The sequence below is a fragment of the Mauremys reevesii genome, linkage group 26, assembly GCF_016161935.1.
Source record: "Mauremys reevesii isolate NIE-2019 linkage group 26, ASM1616193v1, whole genome shotgun sequence".
Taxonomy (NCBI): Eukaryota; Metazoa; Chordata; order Testudines; family Geoemydidae; genus Mauremys; species Mauremys reevesii.
In genome coordinates, this window is record NC_052648.1 from 885234 (window position 1) to 911339 (window position 26106).

The following is a 26106-nucleotide window of genomic DNA, read 5'->3' on the forward strand; positions in this document are numbered from 1 at the left end:
ACAACCGTTGGAGAAAATTTTCAAGCAGCCATGTGACTTATTTTCAAGTAGTAATAAGGAAGGTCCCATGTCAACAGAGCTAAGGAATACAGAGGGGGCAGCTTTGCCTCTAGCAGCATTCCCAGGCCTTAGCCTGAGTGCTCAGAGCCAGCATCTCACCCTGTTCCCAGCCAAAGATGCCACTCAAACAAGCTTTCCCAAGGTTGATCAGGGCACAGCAGGTGCCAATCAGGCCTCTCAGACCCACTGCAGCGTTAGGCGAGGCAGAGTGAACTGGATCTGAGGGTGCTGCCTCTGCAGGATTCCTATCCCCTCTCCAGCCAAAGAGCAGCAATGGGCTTTTCCCAGAGCCAGAGGGCGCTGCCTCTGCTGGCCCAGGGAGTGAGAGACTGGATCTGGGGCCCAAACCATGCTCTTGGGTGGTTGTGTGTGACTCTTGGTGCAAAGCTGCCAGGCAGGCTGTCCAGTTCTTCTTTGAGTGATTGCTCCTATGCATTCCAGTTAGGTGTGCGCGCCGCGCGTGCACAGCATCTCGGAACTTTTTTACCCTAGTAACACCGGCGGGCCGGCTGGCGCCCCCTGGAGTGGCGCCGCTATGGCGCGTGTTATATACCCCAGCCGGCCCGTCCGCTCCTCAGTTCCTTCTTACCGCCCGTGATGGCCAGTTGGAACTGTGGAGTGCTCTCTGTCCTCCACTACCCTAGCTCTCGCTAAAGGTTTTTTGTATATAGTTATCTTAGTACGTATAGTTAGTTGTTATAGTTATAGTTATAGTTAGTTTGTCAAGTTTAGTGTTAGGGTTAGGGGGGTTTCCCTCCCTTTCCTTCCCCGGTGCGGGCTCATGCCCAAGGCACCGGGCTTTAAGCCCTGCGCAATTTGCCAGAGGCCTATGCCGATCGGGGACCCGCACGACGCCTGTCTTCGCTGCCTCGGCGAGGGTCATCGCACGGACAAGTGCCAAATTTGTTCCGCCTTCAAGCCGAGAACACGTAAGGAGCGGGACAATAGACTAAAGCAGCTCCTTATGGAGGCGTCGCTACAGCCCCCGGCACCGGCCGCGCCGGCACCGAGAGCCTCATCGGTGCAGAGTGCACCGGCTGCTCCGAGCCGCTCCGGCACCGCGGCACCGCAGCCTCAGTCAGGGACTGAGAAGACCCGGCACTGCTCCCTTTCGCCTGCTAGAAAGCGCAGAGTGGCAAAGGCTATCGCTAAGTCCCGCGCGCAGGACTCAGCCATGACTATTGCGCCATCGGCGCCTCCCGCGGTGGCCGTGCGCCAAGCAGGCACCGGGCCGTTGACTCCGGCGCGGCAAGGCCCGTCGAGTCCGGCACCGCCACGCTCCCCGGCACCATCCGCGGTTGAGCCACGACTGCCGTCTACGCCGGAGACATTCTCTGCGGCGCGAGAGCTGATACAGCTCGTAGAGGCACCGAGCCTCCGGCCCCCGGCACCGCCAGTGCGGGCTGTCGCGTCCGTCGGGAAGCCGGCGATGATGATCCGACCGCCCTCCGTGGACCGCCGGCACAAGCGACACTCCCGGTCCTGATCACGCTCCCGGTCCCGACGGAGGTCGCCTTCTCGATCTCGGCACCGTTCGCCGTCCCGGTACCGGTAGCCATCCCGCCGCCGGTCGGAGTCCCGGTACTGTTCGTCATCTCGGTACTGGTCGCACTCCCGGCACCGATCCAGGTCCCGATCGCCGTCGCGTCGGCACCACCAGAGGTCTCAGTCCCGGCGCTGTTCCTGACATCGCGATTCCCGCAGCCTCTCCCGGCACCGCAGATCCCGCTCCCGGTCGAGCTCCCGGCACCGGTCGAGCTCCCGGCACCGCGTTGGCCGACGGTCTCGGTCACCGTCCCGGTACCGGAGGTACTCACGCCATCCCTCGGTACCGTCTGCGGAGAGGCTACCACCTTCAGTGGTACAATCTGTCAGCGCCTCAGCGCCTCCTTGGCCAACCCGCCCGGCATCGGTGGCCTCCGGCGTGGACAGCACCGCGCATCTGCCACCGACCCCACACGGCGATCCTCAGGGGTCTCAACAGTGGGGCTTCTGGGTTCCCTGGGCCCAGCATGAGGCGCAGGGGGTACCGTTTCCCCTGAGAGACTTGGCCGCCGAGCGCAGGGTCCCCGAGGCGACGGTTAGCCGGCCGGCTCCTTCTCCTCGACGCGAGTCCCCCGTTCCACCGGACCACAAGTCCTCCACGCTGTGCGATCCAGCCGAGGCACAGCCAACAGCCCCTGCGGCGTAGGCCGTAGTGCAGGGCTTGTCCTCATCATCCTCCCCGGACGAGGCGGTGGCCGGCGCTTCAGCCAAGGATCCGCCGCCCATTGACCTGAAAGCCCATCAGGACCTGCTTCGCCGGGTGGCGACGGCCATGGATCTCCCAGTAGCGGAGGTCCAGGAGGACGAGGACCCCATCACCAATGTGGTGGGCGCGGACGCTCCCGTGCGCGTGGCGTTACCCTTTGTCAGAACAATCCAAAAGAACGCCACCACGCTCTGGCAAACTCCTGCATCCATTCCTCCCACGGCCCGCGGGGTTGAGCGTAAATACTCGGTTCCCCCGACGGGATATGAGTACCTTTATACCCACCCGACCCCGGACTCGCTGGTTGTGCAATCGGTTAACGACCGCGAGAGGCACGGTCAACCTGCCCCTGCGCCTAAATCCAAGGACGCTCGGCGCATGGACCTGCTAGGCCGCAAGGTCTACTTGGCAGGCGGTTTGCAGATGTGAATTGCTAACCAGATGGTCCTCCTCGCCAGGTACGTCTACGACATCTTGACGTCCCTGGCGAAGTTCACAGAGCTCCTGCCTTCAGCCTCCCGCCAGGAGTTCACGGCGCTGTTGGAAGAGGGCAGAAGGTCATCTAGGTCCTCCATCATGGCCGCCCTCGACGCTGCAGACTCCGGAGCTCGGACCTTAGCCTCCGGCGTGTCAATGCGGCGCATCGCCTGGCTGTAGTCCTCTACCCTGCCGCCGGAGGTGCAATATACTCTGCAGGACCTGCCCTTTGACACACAGGGTCTCTTTTCCGAAAAGACGGATTCTCGGATCCAGTCCCTGAAGGACAGCCGTATTGCAATCCGTACTCTCGGCATGCACACGCCGGCGACGCAGAGCAGGTCCTTCCGGCAGCAGCCCTCCCGGCCCTTCTATCAGCAACGATATCGGCCATACAATAGCCGGCGACCGGCCCAAAATCGCCGTCGTCCTTCCGGCAACCGCCGTAACCAGGGCCAGGCCACTTCCAAGGCCCCTCAGGGGGCCAAGCAGGCCTTTTGATGGGACGCTCGAGGACGGCCCATCACTCTCCCTACCGGATCCTTCCCCGTTATTTTACAACCGCCTTTCCCATTTCTTTTCGGCGTGGTCCCAATTAACAACAGACAACTGGGTGCTTCAAACGGTCCAGTCGGGATACCGCCTGCAATTTGTTTCGCCCCCACCTTCCCACCCACCCTCCCTGTCCCTCTTCAGGGACCCCTCTCACGAGCAAGTCCTCTTACAAGAGGTTCAGACTCTGTTGAGCGTGGGTGCCATAGAAGCAGTGCCTCAAGACAGGCAGGGCAGGGGATTCTATTTCCGTTATTTTCTCATCCCCAAAGCGAAAGGTGGGCTACGTCCTATCCTGGACCTTCGCGAGCTGAACAAGTACCTGCTCAAGCCCAAGTTTCGCATGGTCACCTTGGGGACCATCATTCCCTCTCTGGATCCGGGAGATTGGTTTGCCGCCCTCGACATGAAGGACGCCTACTTCCATGTCGCGATCTATCCTCCCCATCGTCGTTATCTCCGGTTTGTGGTCAACAACACCCACTACCAGTTCGCCGTGTTGCCGTTCGGACTCGCCACCGCCCCGCGGGTGTTTACCAAATGCATGGCGGTGGTTGCCGCAGCCCTCCGACGTCGTCAGATACACGTCTACCCGTATCTCGACAACTGGCTGGTTCGAGGGCAGTCTCGACAACTCGTGATGGGCCAGATGACAGAAATCCTGTCTCTCTCTTTCAACGGCTCGGTCTTCTCATCAACGCCGAGAAGTCCACTTTGATTCCGTCACAGCGAGTGGAGTTCATCGGAGCGGTCCTCGACTCCACGGTGGCCAGGGCCTGTCTCCCTCGCGCCCGACACCAGACGATGGTCTCCATCATCCGGGACCTCGTCACCTTTCCGACCAGGACGGTGCGCTCCTGCCTCCGTCTCCTGGGCCACATGGCTTCATGCACGTATGTCACCGCGTACGCATGGCTCCGCCTCCGTCCGTTCCAGTCTTGGCTTGCGTCGGTGTACCGACCACATCGAGATCCCATCGACATGGTGGTCACGGTCACCAGGCCGACCCTCGAGTCCCTCAACTGGTGGCTCGACCCAGAGGTCGTGTGTGCCGGAGTCCCGTTCCACCCTCCTCGCCCGTCGGCCACTCTGACCACGGATGCCTCAGCACTCGGTTGGGGAGCTCACCTGGGCGACCTTCACACCCAAGGCCTGTGGTCGCCCCAGGAGCTCGCCCTGCACATCAATGTCCGCGAGCTGCACGCGATCCGCCTGGCCTGTCGCACCTTCTGCACCCACCTGCAACGCCGCTGTGTGACAGTATTCACGGACAACACCACCGCAATGTTCTACATGAACAAGCAGGGCGGAGCCCGTTCCTCCCCGCTCTGCAAGGAAGCGATGCTCCTGTGGGACTTCTGCGTAACCCACTCAATTCACCTGGAAGCGTCCTTTCTTCCGGGAGTGCAGAACACGCTGGCCGACCATCTCAGCAGGTCGTTCCTCTCCCACGAGTGGTCCCTCTGTCCAGATGTTGTCCACACAATCTTCCGGAGGTGGGGGTTTCCCCAAATAGACCTATTTGCCTCCAGGGGGAACAGGAAGTGCCACCTGTTTTTGCTCATACCAGGGTCGCTCGCCAGGCTCCCTGTCAGACGCCTTCCTGTACCCCTGGACGGATCGCCTCCTCTACGCCTTCCCTCCGTTCCCGCTCGTGCACCGAGTGCTCCTGAAGCTTCGGAGGGACAGAGCACATATCATACTCGTAGCACCGGCCTGGCCGAGGCAGCACGGGTACACCCTGCTGCTCGAGCTCTCCGTTCGGGAACCCATCCCCCTTCCGTTGTGGCCGGACCTCATCACCCAGGACTTCGGCAGACTCCGCCATCCGAACCTGCAGTCCCTCCATCTTACAGCTTGGTACCTGAGTGGTTGACCCACGCGGAGAGGGGCTGTTCTGCAGCAGTTCAGCAAGTCCTGCTTGAGAGCAGAAAGCCTTCCACTCGCTCCATTTACCTAGCGAAATGGAAGAGATTCGCACTCTGGTGTGATCAACGAGGTCTCAATCCATTCGTAGTCCCGGTCCCTACCATCCTTGACTACCTTTGGTACCTTAAGGAGCAAGGTCTTGCAGTCTCCTCCTTGAGAGTTCACCTGGCAGCAGTGTTCGCCTTTCGTCCATCCGTGGAAGGTCGGTCCATCTTCTCGAACCAGATGGTTTCCCGCTTCCTCAAAGGCCTGGACCGCTTGTACCCGCCGGTGCGGCGTCCTACCCCGACGTGGGATTTGAACCTCGTGCTGGCCAAGCTGATGGGTCCTCCGTTCGAGCCCTTAGCCACGTGCTCCCTGCTCTACCTCTCCTGGAAGACGGCCTTCCTCGTCGCCATTACATCAGCGAGACGAGTTTCTGAGCTCCGCGCTCTGACGGTTAGCCCGCCATACACCGTCTTCCATGGGGACAAGGTGCAGCTTCGCCCTCATCTGGCCTTCCTCCCGAAGGTAGTGTCAGCTTTCCATCTCAACCAGGAGATCTTCCTCCCGGTGTTCTTCCCGAAGCCACATGCCTCACCTCGGGAGCAACAGCTGCATAACCTCGACGTCCGCAGAGCGCTCGCTTTCTACATCGAGCGGACTAAGCCCTTCCGGCATTCGCCCCAGCTGTTCGTAGCGGTTGCTGACCACACGAAAGGCGAGCCGATATCCTCCCAGCGGATTTCCTCCTGGGTCACTGTGTGTATCCGGACCTGCTATGAGCTTGCTCGCGAGCCGCCACGCCGCCTCACTGCACACTCGACGAGGGCGCACGCCTCGTCTGCCGCCTTCCTGGCCAATGTTCCGATCCAGGACATCTGTCGAGCGGCCACCTGGTCTTCGGTCCACACCTTCGCCTCAGTCTCGAGACGACGCAGCCTTCGGCTCCGCGGTACTACACTCCGCCACGTCTCACTCTGACCCCACCGCCTAGGTAAGGCTTGGGATTCACCTAACTGGAATGCATAGGAGCAATCACTCGAAGAAGAAAAGACGGTTACTCACCGTAGTAACTGTTGTTCTTCGAGATGTGTTGCTCCTATCCATTCCAGACCCGCCCTCCTTCCCCACTGTCAGAGTAGCCGGCAAGAAGAAACTGAGGAGCGGACGGGCCAGCTGGGGTATATAACACGCGCCATAGCGGCGCCACTCCAGGGGGCGCCAGCCAGCCCGCCGGTGTTGCTAGGGTAAAAAAGTTCCGAGATGCCGTGCACGCGCGGCGTGCACACCTAACTGGAATGGATAGGAGCAACACATCTCGAAGAACAACAGTTACTACGGTGAGTAACCGTCTTTTTGTCTTTAAAGCAGCCCTCCTCCCTCCCAGTGCTACCTCTGGTGGGCTCAGCCGTGGCTTGCTCCTCTTCAGCAATGGGTAGTTTGGGGCAGGCATGATGTGTTTGGCTTTTTATTTGATTCAAGTCTAGTTTTCAAATTGGCAACATCCTCTTTATTAAAAAAAAAAATCCATTGTTTTTTCTGGACTAAGCACCAGCAAACTTAACAGCCTTCCTCCCTTGTGCAGCTAATGGCAAATCCAATCAATGCTTCACAGTTTATCCTACCTGGGTCCCTTGGAAATAATAGACTGTAAGCCTTCTTGCCTTGCAGTGGCTTCTGTCGTTCATGTTCTTCTCTGCAGTGGGACCCTGCTCTTCCCTGGCAGGACTAGGCATTTCATCACAGTGGAGGCAGAAGCTAGAGCAGCTTCACAAACCATTTCATTGGTCTTGTCTCTGCAGACTAGCATGAATTTTAACCCATTTAGGCTTTGGATTTCTGTCTGTCTAAGGTTGAGGCAGCTTTTATTTCTTTATCGCTTTAAATAATTGACTATGGGTTCTCCTGGGTCTCCATTCTGTAGACAGTGCACTTGTAAACATCGGATTCTTCACTAGATTTGGCTTGTTAAAATCTGTTCAGCTTTGCTTTTTCCTCCATTTTTCTGCTGCTCAGCCTGGCTCATTTTTGTCTCCACAATAGTAGCTAGGTGTGTCACCATGGCAAGCATATGCTGTATCACTGATGCAATGTTAAGCAAAAAGTCCTTTCTCCGGTTCTTGCTTTAATGCTTTTTATTCTCAACACCAGCTCATGTAAGTACAGTTTCTTTTATAACATTTTTTACAAGAGTGTCAGTTGTTTCTGACCCAAGTTATCTGCACTGTTTAAGCGAGTACTAGTAGGTAGATCTGACAACAGACATCTCACTGAACAGAGAACCTGTAAACTGGATATGTTGAGCAAACCAATCAATAAGTCCATTGGATTGTTCACAGTCCTACCATTTTTACAACTGTAATCTAAAATATACAGTTCTTCCCAGCTCTAAGCATTTCCCAGAGCTTTGGTTCTAAAATGTGTTTATGCAAAACAGAAACTTAACAGAAACCGCTTCAGTTTTAAAATAAAGTAAAAAGCAATATCCTTTGTCTTTTGCTTCAGGTGAAAATGAATTGCTGAAGTTTTCGTCTATCAGAACATCTCATGATAAGATCCTACTAAAGTGGGAGCCGTACTGGCCACCTGACTTCCGTGATCTCCTAGGATTTATGCTTTTTTACAAGGAAGCGTAAGTAGAGAAGTCTGTACAATAACTCTGGGGAGATGCCAACTTAGATGACCCCAAGCCACGCAGTCCCCTAGTAGCTCAAAGTACTTCCACAAACTATTTCTGACCTCAACGAGCAGATTTCAGACCAATCACTGTTACCACTGTTTAATTCTTGTAAACGTCTGACCATTTCATGTAAATTTCCAGTGTCACTTTTCTGCTGCACAGGTACTACTTATGATCCCTGCGTTAGCTGTGTCGGGTACAGCGAAAATACTCTAAAGAATAACTTTAAAATCATTACTGAAGCTCATTCAATTCAGCACTTATTACAGAAGCTATAGATTTTGTCACCTCTCCATTTGCACTGAGGAGTGGGGTATTTCTGTTCCCTTTCAGACTAGAGCCATTTTTAAAAAATCAGGGATATCAAACTGGCTCTGCTGAGGCTGGCTGCAATTGGCCTGAATTATAGCTTACCCCATACACCCAGAATTTCTGTGAGATGTGAGAGGCATTCATTGGTCCGTGGGCTCACATCAAAGCCCTTGTCAACAGGCAGAAAGCTAAGTGAATTGATGACACCAGCGGTAAAATAAAGATTTTACAAAATCCCTTCCCAGGCAACTGCACCCCTTTCGTGAACTTGGAGCTCTGAGCTATCCCATGGTAGGGAGCTCTTGCACAGCTCATGAGCTATAGCTTGCTTCGGGAGCTAAAATGCGTTTTAAGGAATGGTATTCCTGGACCCTCTGACTGGAGATGACTGAACTTCTGGAAAGAAGCATTTCCCTGTATCCTAGTGAGCAGGAGAGAGCTCTATAAGACTTAATTAAAAAAAATTATTTAAACAGTAAAATTTAACTGCTTCAGTTCAGCTGATAAGAAGGCAGGACTGGCCAAATATGACTCTGTGCTTCCCAAGGAGGGTGACTTCCTGCTGAAGTCCCAGACGATGAATATTTCCTTCCCTATGTGCCAGATGTTCTGTAGGGACTACCTCTGCCATGGCCCATCTCCTGCTCGCTCCGTGGGATTAGATTCTACTGTGGCTGGAGGAATATCGGTCTTTCATGTCTGGAATGGTTGTAGAGCCCATGCCCCTGAATTCAGTTTTTAAAAAACAAACCAGCCCAGAAGTGAGAAGTCTCTGGGATTCCTGAGCATCTTTGGGCTCCTTAAGCGCTTCTGTGTTGTTTTCTCAGCTAGTGACAAGAACTAGTTTCGATCCCGGTGAGAACTGTTCTTTCCCCATGGGGCGACTCAAGCAGCTGTTCTGAGCTTCCTTCTAACAGATCACGTTACAGCCACCTTTGTCTGATGGCCATTTCATTCCATTCTCCTAAGCCAGCCGTAAATCTCTGGCTTTCCTTTAGCAGGGCCGCAGATTGAGTAGGGCATCATTTGGGACAGGCTGTATGAACAGAAGGGCAAAGGCCGGTCTCCAAATGTTGAAGCAAAAGTAGAATTCCTCCATTTTTGGAGAAGCTTTGGGTTCTGGCTGCCTCCTGCTTCAAGGCCGTTTGGAAGAAATAATGCCCATTCCCACTATCCAACCCCACTCACTGCTGGGCCATTGTACCATGGGCTCAGTGGGTTCGTTTGAGGTTGTTGCATTTTCCTTTATCTGCAACTTCCTTGGTGGCTGCTGTAGTGAGAATAATGTTCTGCAGACCAGTGGTTTGCTCTGGCTTGGTAAATCCTGTGTCTGTGGAGCAGTGACTAATGGTGCCACAAATCATCATCAGACAGCTGGATGTCAAGATTACAGGGTTCCCAATAGACTTCCTGGACAGACAGACTCCCTTCATCTCTCTGTGCCTCAGTTCCTCCAACTGATAATACCCTCCCCCAGCCCGGATTTTGTGATGCTCTGTTCGTAAAGCTCTTGCCAATCCTGAGATAAAGGATTATCATGGTCTTTGGTGTTTCATATTTGTTGTGATTATTTCCTAAAAACCTGCAGTTTGGATTCTGTTAACGTGAGGCCTTTGTCCTTCTCTTTCTCTTGAAAAAGTCCATACCAGAATGTGACAGAGTTTGATGGACAAGATGCCTGTGGATCAAATAGTTGGACAGTGGTTGATGTTGACCCTCCCCCACGGTCAAATGAGCCGAAAGCTCAGGCCCAGCCAGGGTGGCTCCTGCGGGGGTTGAAGCCCTGGACTCAGTATGCTGTGTTCGTTAAGACGCTGGTCACCTTCTCGGACGAACGAAGGACATATGGTGCAAAGAGCGAAATTATCTACGTCCAGACCAATGCTACTGGTGAGTACTGTCCCCTTGCATATGGCAAGGAAAAACATGCCCACCAAACTCCTTGCCTGAATGGTTCTTGGTCTCTCCACTGGCACCATGTGCCCGAATATAATGCATGCAGGCTCCTTGTTCATTCTTTGTGCATGAGCGTGTTCACACCCTGGTGTAACCCTGCTGCAGTGTCATCAGGTACCACTGAATCTGGGATGGGGGAGGCCTGAACTTTTTTCTGTGCAGGACATTTCTCCCTTCATTTCTGTTTATTTGCCTGGTAAAGCATCTGTTGAATCAGGACAAACCAAGTAATGGAGAAAGGCAAGTCTTAATGTTCTGAGGCCTGGTTGGAAGACTTTAAGGAAATAATATAGCAGGGAATTGACCCTTCACTGGGGAGAGAGCTGAATTGAATCCCCATAATTAAGAACATAAGAACGGCCGTACTGGGTCAGACCAAAGGTCTGTCTAGCCCAGTATCCTGTCTACCAACAGTGGCCAATGCCAAGTGCCCCAGAGGGAGTGAACCTAACAGGTAATGATCAAGTGATCTCTCTCCTGCCATCCATCTCCACCCTCTGACAAACAGAGTCTAGGGACACCATTCCTTACCCATCCCGGCTAATAGCTATTAATGGACTTAACCTCCATGAATTTATCCAGTTCACTTACTTAAGTGCTGGCAATGTGTGTTTTCACCGTGCAAAACACACAAAATATAAAGATAGTCCCTGTCCAGAGAAGAGACAGGTGACATCAGGTGCATTGGAAGACCCAGAGTAAGAGGGTTTTTTTCCCCATCCCTTATTGTGGTGGTGGTGATGATGATGATCAACAATGAGATTAGGACCTGGGTCAGTTTGTGTATGCTTCATTCAGGGGGCAGTGAGAGGGCTCCAGTTTAGTGAAAAAAGTCAATAGCCTGTACCAGACAATAGGTGAGACTGGTACTAGCACTGCCAGGAGTCCTGTGGGGAGTGCAGGGTGGCTCTGATCCTCCTGTCTCTAAGGTGGGGCTGGCTGAGAGGGGTAACACAGTCACTCTCAATTCTGGGACCCCTGTAGATGGTCACAGGACAGAGGGTTTGGGGGAAATTCAGGGCTGGGAGGGTGTTGGGATCATTGTGCAGAAAGTAACTGGGTGGTGGAAGCCAGGGCGTGACCTGCTTGGTTGTAGGCTGGCTGTTGGTGTCGGGGCTGTGAGCCAGGGCAGCATAGCACAAATGGTGCCCAGAGTTGCAGGGCAGGCAGTGACACAATCCCTCCCTGGTCTGGGTTGAATCCCAAAGTGTCACAACAGTTCTTGCCTCGTATTCTCGGTCTCTTTTGGTACAGTGATCTGAGTGACCTCTGTGTCTTTCTCCTTTCAGTTCCCTCAGTCCCATTAGATCCAATATCGGTTTCCAACTCTTCATCCCAGATCATTCTGAAGTGGAAGCCGCCCTCTGAGCCAAATGGGAACATCACACACTACCTGGTGTTCTGGCAGAAGCAGCTGGAGGACAGTGAGCTTTTTGAACTTGACTACTGCCTGAAGGGTAGGTGCCCTTTTTGTCCATCCTGGGTTTAACATTCAAGCTTCCGGGCTCTGTTAGTCTCATACTAGCTGTGGGGTTTCTTTGTCATGTGGGAGGTGGGTGGGACACAGGATCGTGGCGTGTTAGTGGGTGATGCTCTTGGAGCACACAGTGATGTAGCCAGAGCTTTTAAGGCTGTGTTCTCCCACTGTCTTTTGCATTGACCTGGTCGCTATTGCCAGGTCCGCTATTAGAGATCGTGAGGGCTGGCTGGCTGGCTGGTTGGTTTGAATGCAGTAAAATCAGATGTTTTAAGCCTTCTGGGATCTGCTTTCTGCTCTTGCTTCTCTTCATCTGGGTAACCAGTTTTATCAAAGCTAATAAGAGTGAGATGAAAATATTGTTGGGCTTCTGGAGACCTGTGGTCAGATTAATCTGAAATGTAACCCCCTCTGTGGCTTCTAGATCTGTCTTGGGGCTAAAGAGATTTATTGGTGTCTTTCCAAGTGTCATGACATTTCAAGCACAGATTGGAGCCAAAGGCTGTTTCACATCTGCAGGACTAGAGACTTCTAGACCCAAGATGTGAGAGAACTGGCTGTCTGAAGGTTTCATGAATCCAGCAGCCCCTAGTTACAGGTTATATGCTTCACTCGCCCCAGCTGGCAAAGTCAGATTAGAAGACCCTTTTGGCTACAGCCAAGAGTATGCGTGTTTGAAAGCCAGTGTAGGCAGCCCCTAAACATGTCACCAGTGAACAATGCCCTGCTGTCTGGCTGCGTGTGTCATAAACATCCACTGAAGTGGTGAACTCTGCCTCACCTAGGATCCTACTTGTAACCTCTGATCTGCCAATACGTACACCCCTTTCAGGGCTGAGGAGGGCATCAGATATGTTGTATGCTGGCCCAACATGAGCTGATTTAGTGTTTGGAAATTCATTCGACTGGCGCATCCATGGCAGGATGGTTCACTGCTGCTGGTATATATGTGAAAAGCTGCCAGCCAGGATGCTGCGTCTGGATTTCAAGGCTCCATGTGGGGAAGAGACACGCCAAAAGGAATGCCTAATCTGTGTGACTTAAACTGCTGTGCCAATCAGCTAATGACTTTTGCAAGGCGGTGTGTGTGATCTAAGAATTCTTTTCTCCATAGGACTAAAATTGCCTTCGAGGACTTGGTCTCCCCCTTTTGAATCTGAAGACCCTCATAAATATAATCAAAGTGAAAATGAGGACATCAATGGAGAATGTTGTTCCTGTCCAAAAACTGACTCTCAAATACAGAAGGAGCAGGAAGAGTCTGCCTTCCGCAAAATGTTTGAGAACTATCTCCACAATGAGGTGTTTGTCCCCAGGTAACAAACTCTGCCACTGCTGCTACGTTTAGTTGGCTTAGGGTGGGGAAATATAGATTGACAAAGTCAAACTGAAGACAGAGTTTGGTCATGTTGCCAGTCTCTCCAGGGTACTTTTGTCAGACAAAGATATCTACAGGGCCGTCTAGAGCAAAATCTGGATGGATATGTGGCTGAGACTGGTGAAACTAGAACTCGAACAACTGATGTTACCTCAGTTTTGGGAAACCCCACTTTGCTGCGTGATCTCGGCATTCTCCTCAGCCTGACCTCATAAACTGAGAAATCTCAGTGAATTATTAAAAACCTGGAAGCTTATTTAAACTTGTGTGATGCCAGAAATGACCGTTTCTTCTGCCTGAAACTTTTCTGCAGCTTTTGCGCAATAGCCACTTAAAAATAAAAGAAGAAAAAGGGAAGTTTTACCATGCCACAACCTTGTCTTTTACTGCGGTATTTGCGGTCTTCCCTGTACTTAGCATGGGAAATACCTCCAATACCATGAGGAATGTAACTGCTGTGGGTGGTAAATGGCCTGTTTTGAATGGCACACACTGTGTCACATTAAGTGACGTTGAATGTGTTCGCACTTCATATGAGTTACAGAGAATGCACTATGGGAATCAAGTTGGGGTTGGTAGTAATTTGCTCTCTAAACTATCATAATGAGTTTCAGGCATCAAATCTGTTCTCTGCTGGTTGCACTTAACCAGAAAATTATTTATTTGCAGCTGCCTGACAAAGGCCTAGCTATGACAATGAACACTTTTAATAAAAGTGCAGTACTAAACAGCATTCCTCTCTCTGAGCCTGAGTGAGTGATGCCTGTCATTGGCACATGGAAGCATCTGCAAAGTCCCTTACTTTGCTATTTTCTTGGTGCTTGTGCTGTGGAGATGAGCAGGTTTCAGTGTGAAATGTAGAGCTACAGTGGGATTGCCCAGGACTCTGTGTACTCAGCAGGCAGAGAGGATACAAGCCATTATCACATAGGCAATATCCTCTTGATCTAGGCAAACGGTTCTTATAATGTGATTTTTAATTTTATTGTGCAGCCAGCCCAGGATGCTTCTCAGGCCAGTTTCTGGGGTATGTATTCTAAGAAGAAACCAATAACCAAGACACCACCTTGTCAGCCTGCTAAGGAAGAAACCTCCAGCCCTGTTACATTAATTAATTTACTAATACAGGGCCCCTTCACTGTCATAAGCCAGCAGCAGACACACAATCCTCCTTACATATAGTCTGCCTGCTAGGTTGCCTTTTGTGATGAGTGGCAAAGTGAATTAGAGGTTGTTTTGCTGCTGTTTCTTGCCTGCTAGTCTGCTCCAGGGCAACTTATCCAGGGTCTGGCAGCAGAATAGGATATGTATTTAATTCCATATCTCATTTCTGCTGCCGCTAACTGCCAATGGCCTCCTCCCTACCAGCATTGCAGAGACCCCTACTTGAAAGCAGAGCCTGCTTGGTCATGAAAAGGATGACGAGGCCCTTGTAGGAGACTAGCAGGAGGCTTGTGAAATTGTGTGGGGTTGTAAGCAAAAGGTGGTAGAGGTAGTAAAGAGGGGCCCATCTCCCCCCTGATTGCCTCCCTGTTGGCTCTCCTTGCTTCCTTTCAGCTTTTTTCCTCCTCCTTCCCCCTTCCCTGTTTGTTACAGGAAACCTGTTCCCCAGGCAATGTCTGTGCCCGAAGCTGTGCCCTGCCACAGACACACCCAGCCAGCCTGAATTCCACTGCTTCTCTCTCTCTTTTTTTGTGTCTGCCCCACTCTCAGAACTCGGGCTGGGAAGGAGTGTCACAAGGACTGCTCCCTGGCCAAGTGCAAGGCGGGCTGAGTGGGGGTGGGGTGGGACTTGCGTAGAACTTGTAGGCTAACTTCCTTTTGCATTGATCGAATAGGCTAGGGATTTCTTAAGGCACTGCCTTCCCATAGCCCCCTTCCCACCATCAGTAGGGAACTTTTCACCCCAGCTGCGAGGTTCGTGACTTCCTCTTGCAGCTGAACAAAGTGGTGGTCACAAGCTGACGTTTTGTTTCTTCTTTATCACATTGTTTGCTCTTGTACTGGAAAGAGTTTCACACAGGGATGAGCAACAATAAGGAAGAGGCTTCCAAAGCAATTGGAACGTGAGAGCTCGAATGAGGGTGGGGAGTATTGCATCGGAAAAAAAATAGAGCGAGGTTCAAATGCCCCCTCCTCCTGAAGGCTCACCTCTGAGAAAGGACTGTATGGCTGCTACTGAGCCAGTAAATGCTTCTGATTCGGCCAGGGCTATCCCTGGTGGGTGTTCCCAGGTGTTTCCCCTCCTCTGGGACTGGGCACTCTCTCACAGCGCTGCTAGACCCAGCCTCTCTGGGGGACAGGGAAATCTGGGACTGGAGACCAGACCTGGGTATGTCACAGGTCTGCCACTGAAGCCACCTGAATAGCCTTGGGCTGTATTGAAAAGAGAGGCTGGAATGACAGTGAGGAGAGCAGAGAGGATTTAGCTTTAAATCTAGGAAGGGTTAGTTAATTATTTTTTGTCAAGATCCAAATGTATTGGTCAAGATATAGTCAAGGTCCAGACTCCGGAGAAAACTTAAAAAAAAAAAACAACAATAATAATAATAATAATAAGTAAATAAAAAGACTTTGGGGTCTGTTCAAAGCCTCTTGCGGTCCGATTGGTCCCGTGTCCGCCCATTGACTACCCCGATCTAGGACAATAAAAGACCTTGAGTTTGCAACTTCAGAAGCTTTTCTTATTCTCTAGCCTTTTAAGAGTTTTCTGTATTTTTCCAGTCACGGCTCTGTTAGAGGAGAGCGCCGAGCAGCCCAGCTCTCATCAGGGAAATTTACTGTTGTACTTGTGAAAAACAAAAATAATCTCGGACTTGGGAAACTGCTGAGTCAACACTTTGTAAACAGTGGGGAAGAGCTAAATTGTGACATGTAAACAAGATTCTAGTTACCCATAAAGATTCCTTGGGCTGGGTGGGAGGGGATCTGTTTTTTATTGTGACCTAGTATTGCCTCTTTGAACTCTGCCTCATTATTAGAGGGCACAGTTCAGAGCAACGCGCAAGTTAGGAGAACAACAACTTAAAAATGGTTTGTCTGGAGTTAATTAGTAATTACAGGAATAGAAATCTAAAGCTGAGAATGTGCTGTGTTGAGCCTACCATTTGGTGTTGCGTTCTCTCTTGCCAGTGAATTTGTCCGTATTACTGTGCGAAACATAATGTTTAATTCAATGACATTTTACATCTGCTTTCAAAGTGGTTGCATTTGTTTTTTCAGAAAAATAACATCAGGGAATGGAACTGAGGACGCTAGGTAAAAACCAGACCCATGCAATCACCTGCTGCAATTTTAGTTAGCCAATCATGTGCTTGGTACTCTGAGGGTGGCAGTGGAAAGTTCAATTCAGCAGCAAAGATTTGCTTCAATGGCTTGTTGCATTTGTAAACTCTGGAGATGTTCCTAGTTCCTTTCAGATGACTCATTTTAATAGCAAAGATCACAATTGTTCCTTTGAACATGTGATTTGGATTTTAACCTGTCTGGTAAGAGAGTGATGGAAAACTTTCTTCGAGGGAAACAGGGAACATGGATTCCCCTCATGTAACTAACATTGATTGTTCCTGGCATAACTTAGATCCCCCCAATTCGCTCAGAGTTCCCAGCCTAGTTGCAAATGTGATCACAGGATTCAAACACTGAGTGTAACTGTTTTGATTTAACATAATTTGGAGGAAAAAAAAAAGGGAAATCAGGCTGGTGCTTGGTACTGAATTCTAGTGAAACAAAAATGTCCCCTTTTCTGGTTTTGAAGTTAACTAGCAGCTCTCTCTTACAGTATGGGGGACTGCCAAAGTCATGTCTGACAACTTGATAGTCACAACAGCAAGAAGTTGAAGTAAATCTGCTAACTAACGTACAGTAATTTGAAAGAAAAACTTCAGTTAACCACTATGGAATGTTACTAATGTATGCGATGTGCGTCTGGCAGTACTGGGATCTTTGTTTAACTTTATTCTTTAAAATGTTGAAAAGAACATTCAAGACCTGGTTGATGTGAAAGGGTGAAAATTCTCTTCATGTACAAAACAGAAACTATAGGGCTCAGAGTAGTGGACACACACTCCAGTGAGCCATGAAACCAGTCTTATGAATTTTAAATGCAGGTTTAGGATGCCTGGAATATGTGCAGCATCCAATATGCTCAAACTCAAGGCTTAGGACATGATCCATATGGCCAAAGCTACAGTAAATGCGGGCGAAATCTTGAGAATTGAAGTCTTGTTAAGGCAGCATCCTACCTCTGCAGAACCCAAAGATTAGTAACATCATTATCATGTTCAGCTGTGCTGAATTGGGAGAACTTGAGTCATTGCATACTTTGGCCTCAGCTTTTATTATTGCTATGTACAGTTAGAAACAAAGGTAGATCAAGACCGCAGGCACCACTAAAAGGAAACGTTTCTGCAAAGACATTGAGACAGGGTTGTTAGAACAAAAAGTTCTGAATTCTTTAGTTTGTGCTGCATTGCAAGTGCACTCTACTTGCATTTGAGTTTTCAGATGAACTCTGAACTCCCAGATAAATATGTTTGAGCTAAATATGGTGAATAATTTCTTTAATGTATTGTTCTGCAGGCCATCACGAAAACGAAGAGATCTTGGCAGTGTGGCTAATGCCACTGTGGTGGTACCCACCATCCCATCTTCATTGAATACCTCCTCTGCAATAGCACCTGAAAATGTAGAGGAACAGAAATGTTTTGAGAGAGTTACATCCGAGTCCTTGGTTATCTCAGGTCTGCGGCATTTTACAGGGTATCGCATTGAGATCCACGCTTGTAATCATGATGCCCAAGAATCGCGGTGCAGTGTCGCAGCATATGTTAGTGCCAGAACCATGCCAGAAGGTGAGTTGCCTTTACTCAGCTTTGCTTCAGGGGAATCTAATATTTTTAAATGGCTGTTTTCTCGATGTGTTAGCTGCATTTCAGAAAATGCCTTGGGAAGCTTATGCTGATGAACTAGGCTGTACCTATTGCTAATAAATATCCCTGTTCATTGGTTAGGTGGGAAAGCCTGACATATTGGGCTGGGCCAAGTTTGCATTTTGTAAAATATTTTAGAACTTAAGAAAAGTTTTTTCTTAACATAACTTTGTAAAAAATCTGTTGGTTTTAGCAAAGGCTGATGACATTGTTGGTCCAGTTACCCATGAGCTGGTCGAAAAAAATGCTGTTCATTTGAAGTGGCAGGAGCCAAAGGAGCCGAATGGGCTAATTGTGCTATATGAAGTGAATTATGGGCGTCTTGGGGAGCCAGAGGTGAGAGCTTCTTTCATTCAGCCTGTCCATAGATGGTATGTGAGTAGGTGTGCACTCTACACACTTGCTCTAACATGGGGAGAGAGCTGGTAGTGCAGCGCTGGGAAGTTGAATTTGCATATTCCTACATTCCCTGGACTCATCTCCTCCATATCAAGTGTCAGGACAAGATCAGAACTGAGACTGTTTGAAGCAGAGCCCACCAACTGCCTCCATCACCACTGGTTCAGTAGCTTTCTTGGTCTTCCATACCAATGAATTCCAGAGTGTGTGCACCAAGGAATGCTGTGACACAGCCGGCAATCGTGTGGGCGCCAGAAACTTTGGTGGCACAATCAAATTCTCAGTGATGGTCGTAAACTGAATATAGCCGCACCCCCTTTAAAGAGCTAGCCAGAGTGCGATGTGGATGGTGCTCAATCTTCAAGGAGACCACATCCCTTTGGAATTTGCCATGATGATGAAAGTGCCCTGGACTGTCTTTCCTCTTGGTAATGACTGGCTGCAGCTATGCACTCCCCTCCTGCAGGAGTAATGTGGAGCACAGCTCTGCCCATAGGGTGTATCACTATATAGCTTCAAGGGAGGACTGGCTGCAGGAGTTCATGGAAACCCAGCTGTGGAAGTTCTATTTTGCATGATGTTGCTCCAGAAATGCAAGGCAGCCCACCCTGCCCTGTTCTAGTTTGTCTGGTTTCTTTTTTGCATGAACTTACCAGCCACTCTGGCACAGAAATGTGCCCACTCTTACCCTCTGGGAATGTGTTCCATGGTGATGGACAGCACTACAAATCGGTGTCCTCAGCATAAATCTCATTTGTTAGCCTGGTGCAGGGATTTCTGTAGGGATTTTAGTGCACAGAAAGCTATGGAAACAATATAGATGTAAATCTCAGCTGCTTATTGTGAAACAATTGAAGTTACAGTTCAAGGATATAATAAATGGCAACCCTGACCCTGCAGCCTGAACTGCATGGGCAGAACCCAATGCCTGGGCAGGGTTCCAGTGGGGCTCTGCATGGGTGGAAGGGTTTGCCTGCCCAGCTCAAACTGCAGAATTGAGGCCCAGTACAGCAAATGGCATGCGTCCCACATGATCTAATACTACTTAACAATGAGAGGCAAACCCAGGATATGCTGTTATAATGGGGAAGATCGGAGCATTCCAACACACAATTATTTGTCTCTTTGCTGTCCAGGGGAACTGTGAGGGGGGGAGTCCTCATGCTAATAACCTGTAAAAGGTATCCGTGGGAGGCCTTCCTTTGAAATAGCTTGTGATTTAGCTCTTGTCTTCCTTGGTTGCTTGTTGTAGCCCTGTGCTTAGTATGAGCTTCCTTCTTGGGTGATCAGCAGAATACTCCACTTGCAGAGTTAACCTTTGGACTAACAAAGCTGCTGTTCTTGTTTTGTTTTCTTCATCTTTGGGCAACATGTTTTTATGGCTTTTCTTTCTTTGCCTTTCAAATCCAACTCTCAGGATGATGTGCAGCCCTTCCCTCCCTGCAGTGGGCTGGGTACGTGCTGAGATCGGTGAATGATTTCATGAATAAATAGTGTTAGGAATAAACTACTGCTAGTCACTGAACTTCTTTGGCTGTTAAATATGTGCCTAAGTTATGAGCTGGTAGGAAGGCTGAAGTCTTGGCCTTCCTAGATCTCCCGCCCTTTTGTTTGTTTAAGAAATCTTCCTTTGGTGTTTTGAATGTTGATTTGATGCCAAATGAAAATCACAATTAATCGGGGTATTAGAATTCTCAGTGGCTTTCATAGGAAACTGCCCACTGGCTGCAATAAATCATTATGATGTTAGCTGAAATACATTTAAAAGCACCCAGATGTTAGTGATGTAAATAAAAGCCCTTCCTAGACATCCTCTTGGACAAAGGCAAAAGGACCCTGGGGACTCATGGCGCTCTCCTGTTCTGACTTGCAGTAGCTGTATTTGATGGTGTATAAACAATGCAGGTGATAAGCTGCCATGCTGTGCTCTGGCTGCCTGCTTGCTAGCGTGTTAAGATACATAGCAATGTCTGCTCTAGCAGACTCTGAAATCCACCCCAAATGGCAGAATTGCTCTCAGTTGTTACATGTCCCAGACTCTCCACCCAAGTACAGGTGCTGGAAAGCTTAACTAATCTGGGCTCTAGCAGTGAGCTGGGGGTGAGGGGAGACTGCAGAATGTCAGGATAACCCTTGCTAGCAGCATCCCCCTCTTTACATCCCATTGGCAGAGCCAGCCCCCGTGAAATCAGGTCCTGAGTGACTTAGTGCTTTAGAATTTATAGTCTAAACACACCACCTGGAATCACACTTGGAAACTTGCAGGGAGCCAGCACCGATTATGGTGCTGCACTTCATCTTCCCCAGCTCTGGTGTCTGGGGGAGTTCTGAGGAACAGCCATGTCTTGAGGTGCGAAGGGCCTGGATGACTGCAACAGGGGCTGAATGTCAAAGAAGTGCACATGCTTGTTTCATTGGGCACAGGTGAAGAGAAGTGCTCTCGAGTAACAGCCTTAGGGCAGGCCGGATCTGAGAGCTCGTAATTCTTGGTCACAAGTTGCTATTTCCAGCATCATCTCAGTCTCCCTAGACACCGGGCTGTTGTGCTGTGCCCTCTGTCTATTGGAGTTCAGCAGGGGCTGGACGGAGAAGATTTGCAGATTAATTTGTGGAAGGGAGGTTGGTGGTTACAGGCCTCCTGACTGCTGCATTCTTCAAGAGGCGGTGAAGTAAAGCTGTTGTTTTCCATCCTCCTGCAGGAGGCACACTACTGCGTTTCTCGTAAGCAGTTTGCTAATGAACAGGGCTGTAAATTACGTGGACTACAGCCTGGAAACTACAGCATCCGAATCCGAGCCACCTCGCTGGCAGGAAATGGGTCATGGACAGAGCCCTCATATTTCTATGTGGCTGATTATTGTGAGTTTGCTTATTCAAAGTTTAATGTTTTAATAGAAATCTGGGCTATTCTCTGGAGGGGGGAACACAGCACAGAGCAGGGGCACTGGAATAGAAGTGCATGGGGAAAAGTAGGGTGATACGGGGATTACAAGTGGCAAGCGTGTTAGAGAACCTTGAAAATCAGTCTCTTAAAAGCTGCTCTATTTCCTTCACTTATTTGTTAACGCTGAGGTCACAGTCCTGGGTGGCCATGCATTGCTTGCCAATGGCTTCAGGGCAAAACAAACTGTCTTCCCATGTGTGAGCTTAGAAACCTCTGGAAATGGGCTCTTTGAAACTGAAGAGCTGCCTTCTGCATTGAGTTGAATACTGAGAAAAGCACTCCCATCCACTTTGTGTCGGAAATGGCTTTGCTCTGCACTTGAGTTTGGGAGCGCAAGAAGGCAGTGAAGATGGAGATCATTTGGGAGCCACCTTTGGTTCTAGTCAAAGTTCCCATCATCAGGGATGTTCCTAAGCACTTCGATTTGCCCGCATTTGACATGAATTAGCCAGCTAGCTGGATCGTACGCAGCTGTCAAAGTGCTGAGGTACTTGCCTGTCTCATTCAGGGTGGAGCACAGCAGGTTTGGATAGGAAGAGATTCCTGCTTTGTGCACTGTTGGGCCAACTCTGTAGTGCCATGGAGCACCTCTGACTCCTGTCACTTTGGCAGAATCTCAGTCTGTACTCATGGGTGTGCAGGTGTTCCTGGCGGGATTTAAGTCAAGAAAAGACTAAACTGCTTGGAATCCCACGTAACGCTTCTCTCTTTTTTTTCTCTCTCTCTCTCTCTCTCTCAGTGAACCCTCAGTCTAATATTGCTGTTGTTGTTGTCCCAATCATTTTTTGCATAATAATTGCTGGAATTATTGGAGCTGCCTACGTATTTGTGAAAAAGAGGTGGGTGACGTGTATAGCTCTCAGCAGAACAACAAAATGTTTTACCAAAGAGAGATGCTAGTAGTTTTCTGTGGCTTTATAAAAGAGGTAACAGATTTTAGCAGAACAGCTAAATGACTTGTCTCGGAAACATCTTGCATTTGGAGATCTGAAGTTCAGGAGCTGTTATCTGTCCTGTGCTTTGGCAGTTGTTTTAATTACATGGCTGTATGTAGACTCTAAGGGCATGTCTACATGGCAACTAGACAGCTGCGGCTGACCCATGCCAGCTGACTGATTTGCAGGACTGAGGCCACAGGCCTGGTGGAGCCCAGGCCATAGGACTCTGCGAGGTGGGAGGGTCCCAGAGCTCAGGCTCCAGTCTGAGCCCAGAAGTCTACCCAACAGTGAAACAACCCCGCAAGCCCAAGTCATAGAATATCAGGGCTGGAAGGGACCTCAAGAGGTCATCTAGTCCAACCTGCTCAAAGTAGGACCAACAACTAAATCATCCCAGCCAGGGCTTGTCAAGCCGGGCCTTAAAAACCAATAAGGATGGAGATTCCACCACCTCCCTAGGTAGCCCATTCCAGTGCTTCACCACCCTCCTAGTGAAATAGTGTTTCCTAATATCCAACCTGTCCACATGAAATACACCCCCCCCCAAGCTTATTTCTACTAGCTTATGTTAAAAACTTCCTTGTCCTTGGACAGTATTGCTGCCACCACCAAGTGATTTAGCCAAAAATTCAGGAAAAAGGCCACTTGTCCTTTTAAAATACTGAGGTCTGTGCTTCTGGTTCAAAATGATCCCACCGCGCTGCCACCATTTCAGGGTTCCCCTAGACCAGAGGTTCTCAAACTGGGGGTCGGGACCCCTCAGGGGGTCATGAGGTTATTACCTGGGGGGTTGCAAGCTGTCAGCCTCCACCCCAAACCCTGCTTTGCCTCCAGCATTTATAATGGTGTTAAATATATAAATAAGTGTTTTTAATTTATAAGGGGGGTCGCATTCAGAGGCTTGCTATGTGAAAGGGGTCACCTGTACAAAAGTTTGAGAACCACTTTGTCAAGCTGGGCCTTAAAAACCTCTAAGGATGGAGAGTCCACCACCTCCCTAGGGAACCCATTCCAGTGCTTCACCACCCTCCTAGTGAAATAGTGTTTCCTAATATCCAACCTCGACCTCCCCCACTGCAACTTGAGACCATTTCTTCTTGTTCTGTCATCTGCCACTACTGAGAACAGCCGAACTCCATCCTCTTTGGAACCTCACTTCAGGTAGTTGAAGGCTGCTATCAAATTCCCCCTCACTCTTCTCTTCTGCAGGCTAAATAACCCCAGTTCCTTCAGCCTCTCCTGGTAAGTCATGTGCTCCAGCCCCCTGATCATTTTCATTGTCCTCTGCTGGACTCTCTCCAATTTGTCCACATCCCTTCTGTACTGGGGGGACCAAAACTGGACACAGTACTCCAGGTATTTGGCTTCACCAGTGCCAAATAGAGGGGAATGATCACTTCCCTCGATCTGCTGGCAATGCTCCTACTAATACAGCCCAATATGCCATTGGCCTTCTTTGTGCTGAGGGCACATTGCTGACTCACATCCAGCTTCTCATCCACTGTAATCCCCAGGTCCTTTTCTGCAGAACAGCTGCTTAGCCAGTCCGTCCCAAGCCTGTAGTGGTGTGTGGGATTCTTCCATCCTAAGCGCAGGACTCTGCACTTGTCCTTGTTGAACCTCATCAGGTTTCTTTTGGCCCAATTCTCCAATTTGTCTAGGTCACTCTGGACCCTATCCCTTCCCTCCAGAGTATCTACCTCTCCCCCCCAGCTTAGTGTCATCTGCGAACTTGCTGAAGGTGCAATTCGTCCCATCATCCAGATCATTAATAAAGATATTGAATGAAAACGGCCCCAGGACTGACCCCTGTGTACTCCACTTGATACCGGCTGCCAACTAGACATTGAGCCATTGATCACTACCCATTGAGCCCAACAATCTAGCCAGCTTTCTATCCACCTTATAGTCCATTCATCGAGCCCATACTTCTTTAACTTGCTGGCAAGAATACTGTGGGAAACAGTATCAAAAGCTTTGCTAAAGTCAAGATATGTCACATCCACTGCTTTCCCTGTATCCATAGAGCCAGTTATCTCATCATAGAAGGCGATCAGCCCCGTGAGCCCTAAGGTGACAGAAACACAAGGCACAAAACTGTAGAAATACTGAAACTTTTTATGTATCTGTCTTGCTTCCAGACAAACTGAAGGACCAACTGGGCCACTCTATGCATCCTCTAACCCGGAGTACCTGAGTGCCAGTGATGGTGAGACCATGCTGCAGTTCTGACCATTCCAATGCTTCACTTGGTTTGGAATTATGACTTGGGAAACATGGATCAATGTATAAAAGCTTAAAGGATGTTCTTGTCCATTCATGGGTGGGCAAATGTTGCCACTAGAGCAATTCTAGGGTAGAGAAGAGGAGCTCAGTTAGTTTAAAAAAAAATAAACCCACTTTTGGGTTGGCGATAACTATTGGGAAGTGGGTGTGCTATTAACATGCTCACTACTTTGATCTGTGTGCTGCAGCATAGGGACATAAAGCAGGTGATGCTGGGATTTTTACTGCCACTCTTGGCTGTTGTATTTCTCCAGGTTTATTTGCTCAAGAATCTCTGGTACATTGATGCTTTGCAAAGAATATCTAATGAGATCACAATCAACACTTGCATCTTTCACATGCCCTGCATTTCTCAGGGCTACTCTGTGTAATCCACTGAAAAGGGTTTGGAAAGGAGTTTCTTCCCTTTCCTGCTGTAGGAATGCCGGTGAGGTTGGACAAATACACTGTGTTTAAGCAAAGTGCCGTGCATCTAATTTCATTGTGTTAAGAGGAGTAAGAAGGGAGCTGTTTACTGGAATCCAGCTTTAGCTTATTTCTTTACTGAAGCAGTCATGTTTCTCCTCTCGCCCAATACAAGGCTGACAGTCTGAACACAGCAAGATTATTTTAAGATGTTGAGTTTTAGAACAGTGTCTTTGTATCCGTTATTTGTTTCGATTTGTCATATCTTTGGGAAAAGGGAGCTCGGTGTGGAATATTACATCCAGTACAGGGGCGAGGCATGGGCGTCTGAACTAGTGATTGTGAATGCTGGATGTCTGCTTGTGGATCATAATCCCCTTTTTACCTGCATTTTGCACTTGCTGCTGCGTTCTGTCACTCACCCTGCAGATTCTCCCTGGCACACGCTTTGCAAGACTCAGTCCTACTGTCTGTGGGACAGATGCTCCTTGCCTCACCCCTTGTGCAGACCAGGATAAAGTGGGGATGAAATGCTGCTGTCTGATTAGGCAGCGTTTCACACCCACCTTGCTCAGGTGTAAATGGCTGCACAAGGCAGGGGGTGACTTTGGCCCCCAGTCTCTAGTCCAGCCCCTGTCTTGCTGAGGTGGGAACAGTGCCAAGGCCTGGGTGTTCCTGTCTCCTGTGCCTGACTGCAGAACCCTCTCTCCAGGAACTGCTCTCCTCATTCAGAAATGTCTTTCTCCATGTGACAGTTTATGTGCCTGATGAATGGGAGGTCCCACGAGACAAGATTAACCTTCTCCGAGAGCTCGGGCAAGGCTCCTTTGGGATGGTGTATGAAGGGATAGCCAAAGACCTAGTGAAAGGGGATCCAGAGACTCGGGTAGCTGTGAAAACCGTTAATGAATCTGCCAGCCTCCGGGAGCGCATTGAGTTTCTGAATGAAGCTTCTGTAATGAAAGGGTTCAATTGCCATCACGTGGTAAGTGAAGTTTCTCTACATTAAATGACTTGCTGGTAAAAATCCCACCTTTGAACTAATGTTCCTTTAGTGCTTTATAATGCTAGAGGATCAGGCTGAAAAAATGGTTAAAAGGGAAGCAAAATCCGTCAGTGAAAGAGAGTGGCAGAGTCTGGAAAATTCAT

General features: G+C 49.5%; 1 protein-coding gene across 6 annotated transcripts in view; it reads left to right on the forward strand.

Annotated features, from left to right (window-relative positions):
* Window positions 1-26106, forward strand: part of INSR (insulin receptor) — a 111403-nt gene that overhangs the window by 74197 nt on the left and 11100 nt on the right. For all 6 annotated transcript variants that reach the window (XM_039515409.1, XM_039515415.1, XM_039515416.1 and 3 more), the window contains exons 7-16: window positions 7757-7883; window positions 9883-10133; window positions 11489-11656; window positions 12791-12992; window positions 17636-17907; window positions 18179-18321; window positions 21084-21243; window positions 22068-22167; window positions 24408-24475; window positions 25713-25942. In XM_039515409.1, the coding sequence (XP_039371343.1) occupies window positions 7757-7883; window positions 9883-10133; window positions 11489-11656; window positions 12791-12992; window positions 17636-17907; window positions 18179-18321; window positions 21084-21243; window positions 22068-22167; window positions 24408-24475; window positions 25713-25942 (1721 nt within the window). The remainder of the gene's footprint in view (window positions 1-7756; window positions 7884-9882; window positions 10134-11488; window positions 11657-12790; window positions 12993-17635; window positions 17908-18178; window positions 18322-21083; window positions 21244-22067; window positions 22168-24407; window positions 24476-25712; window positions 25943-26106) is intronic.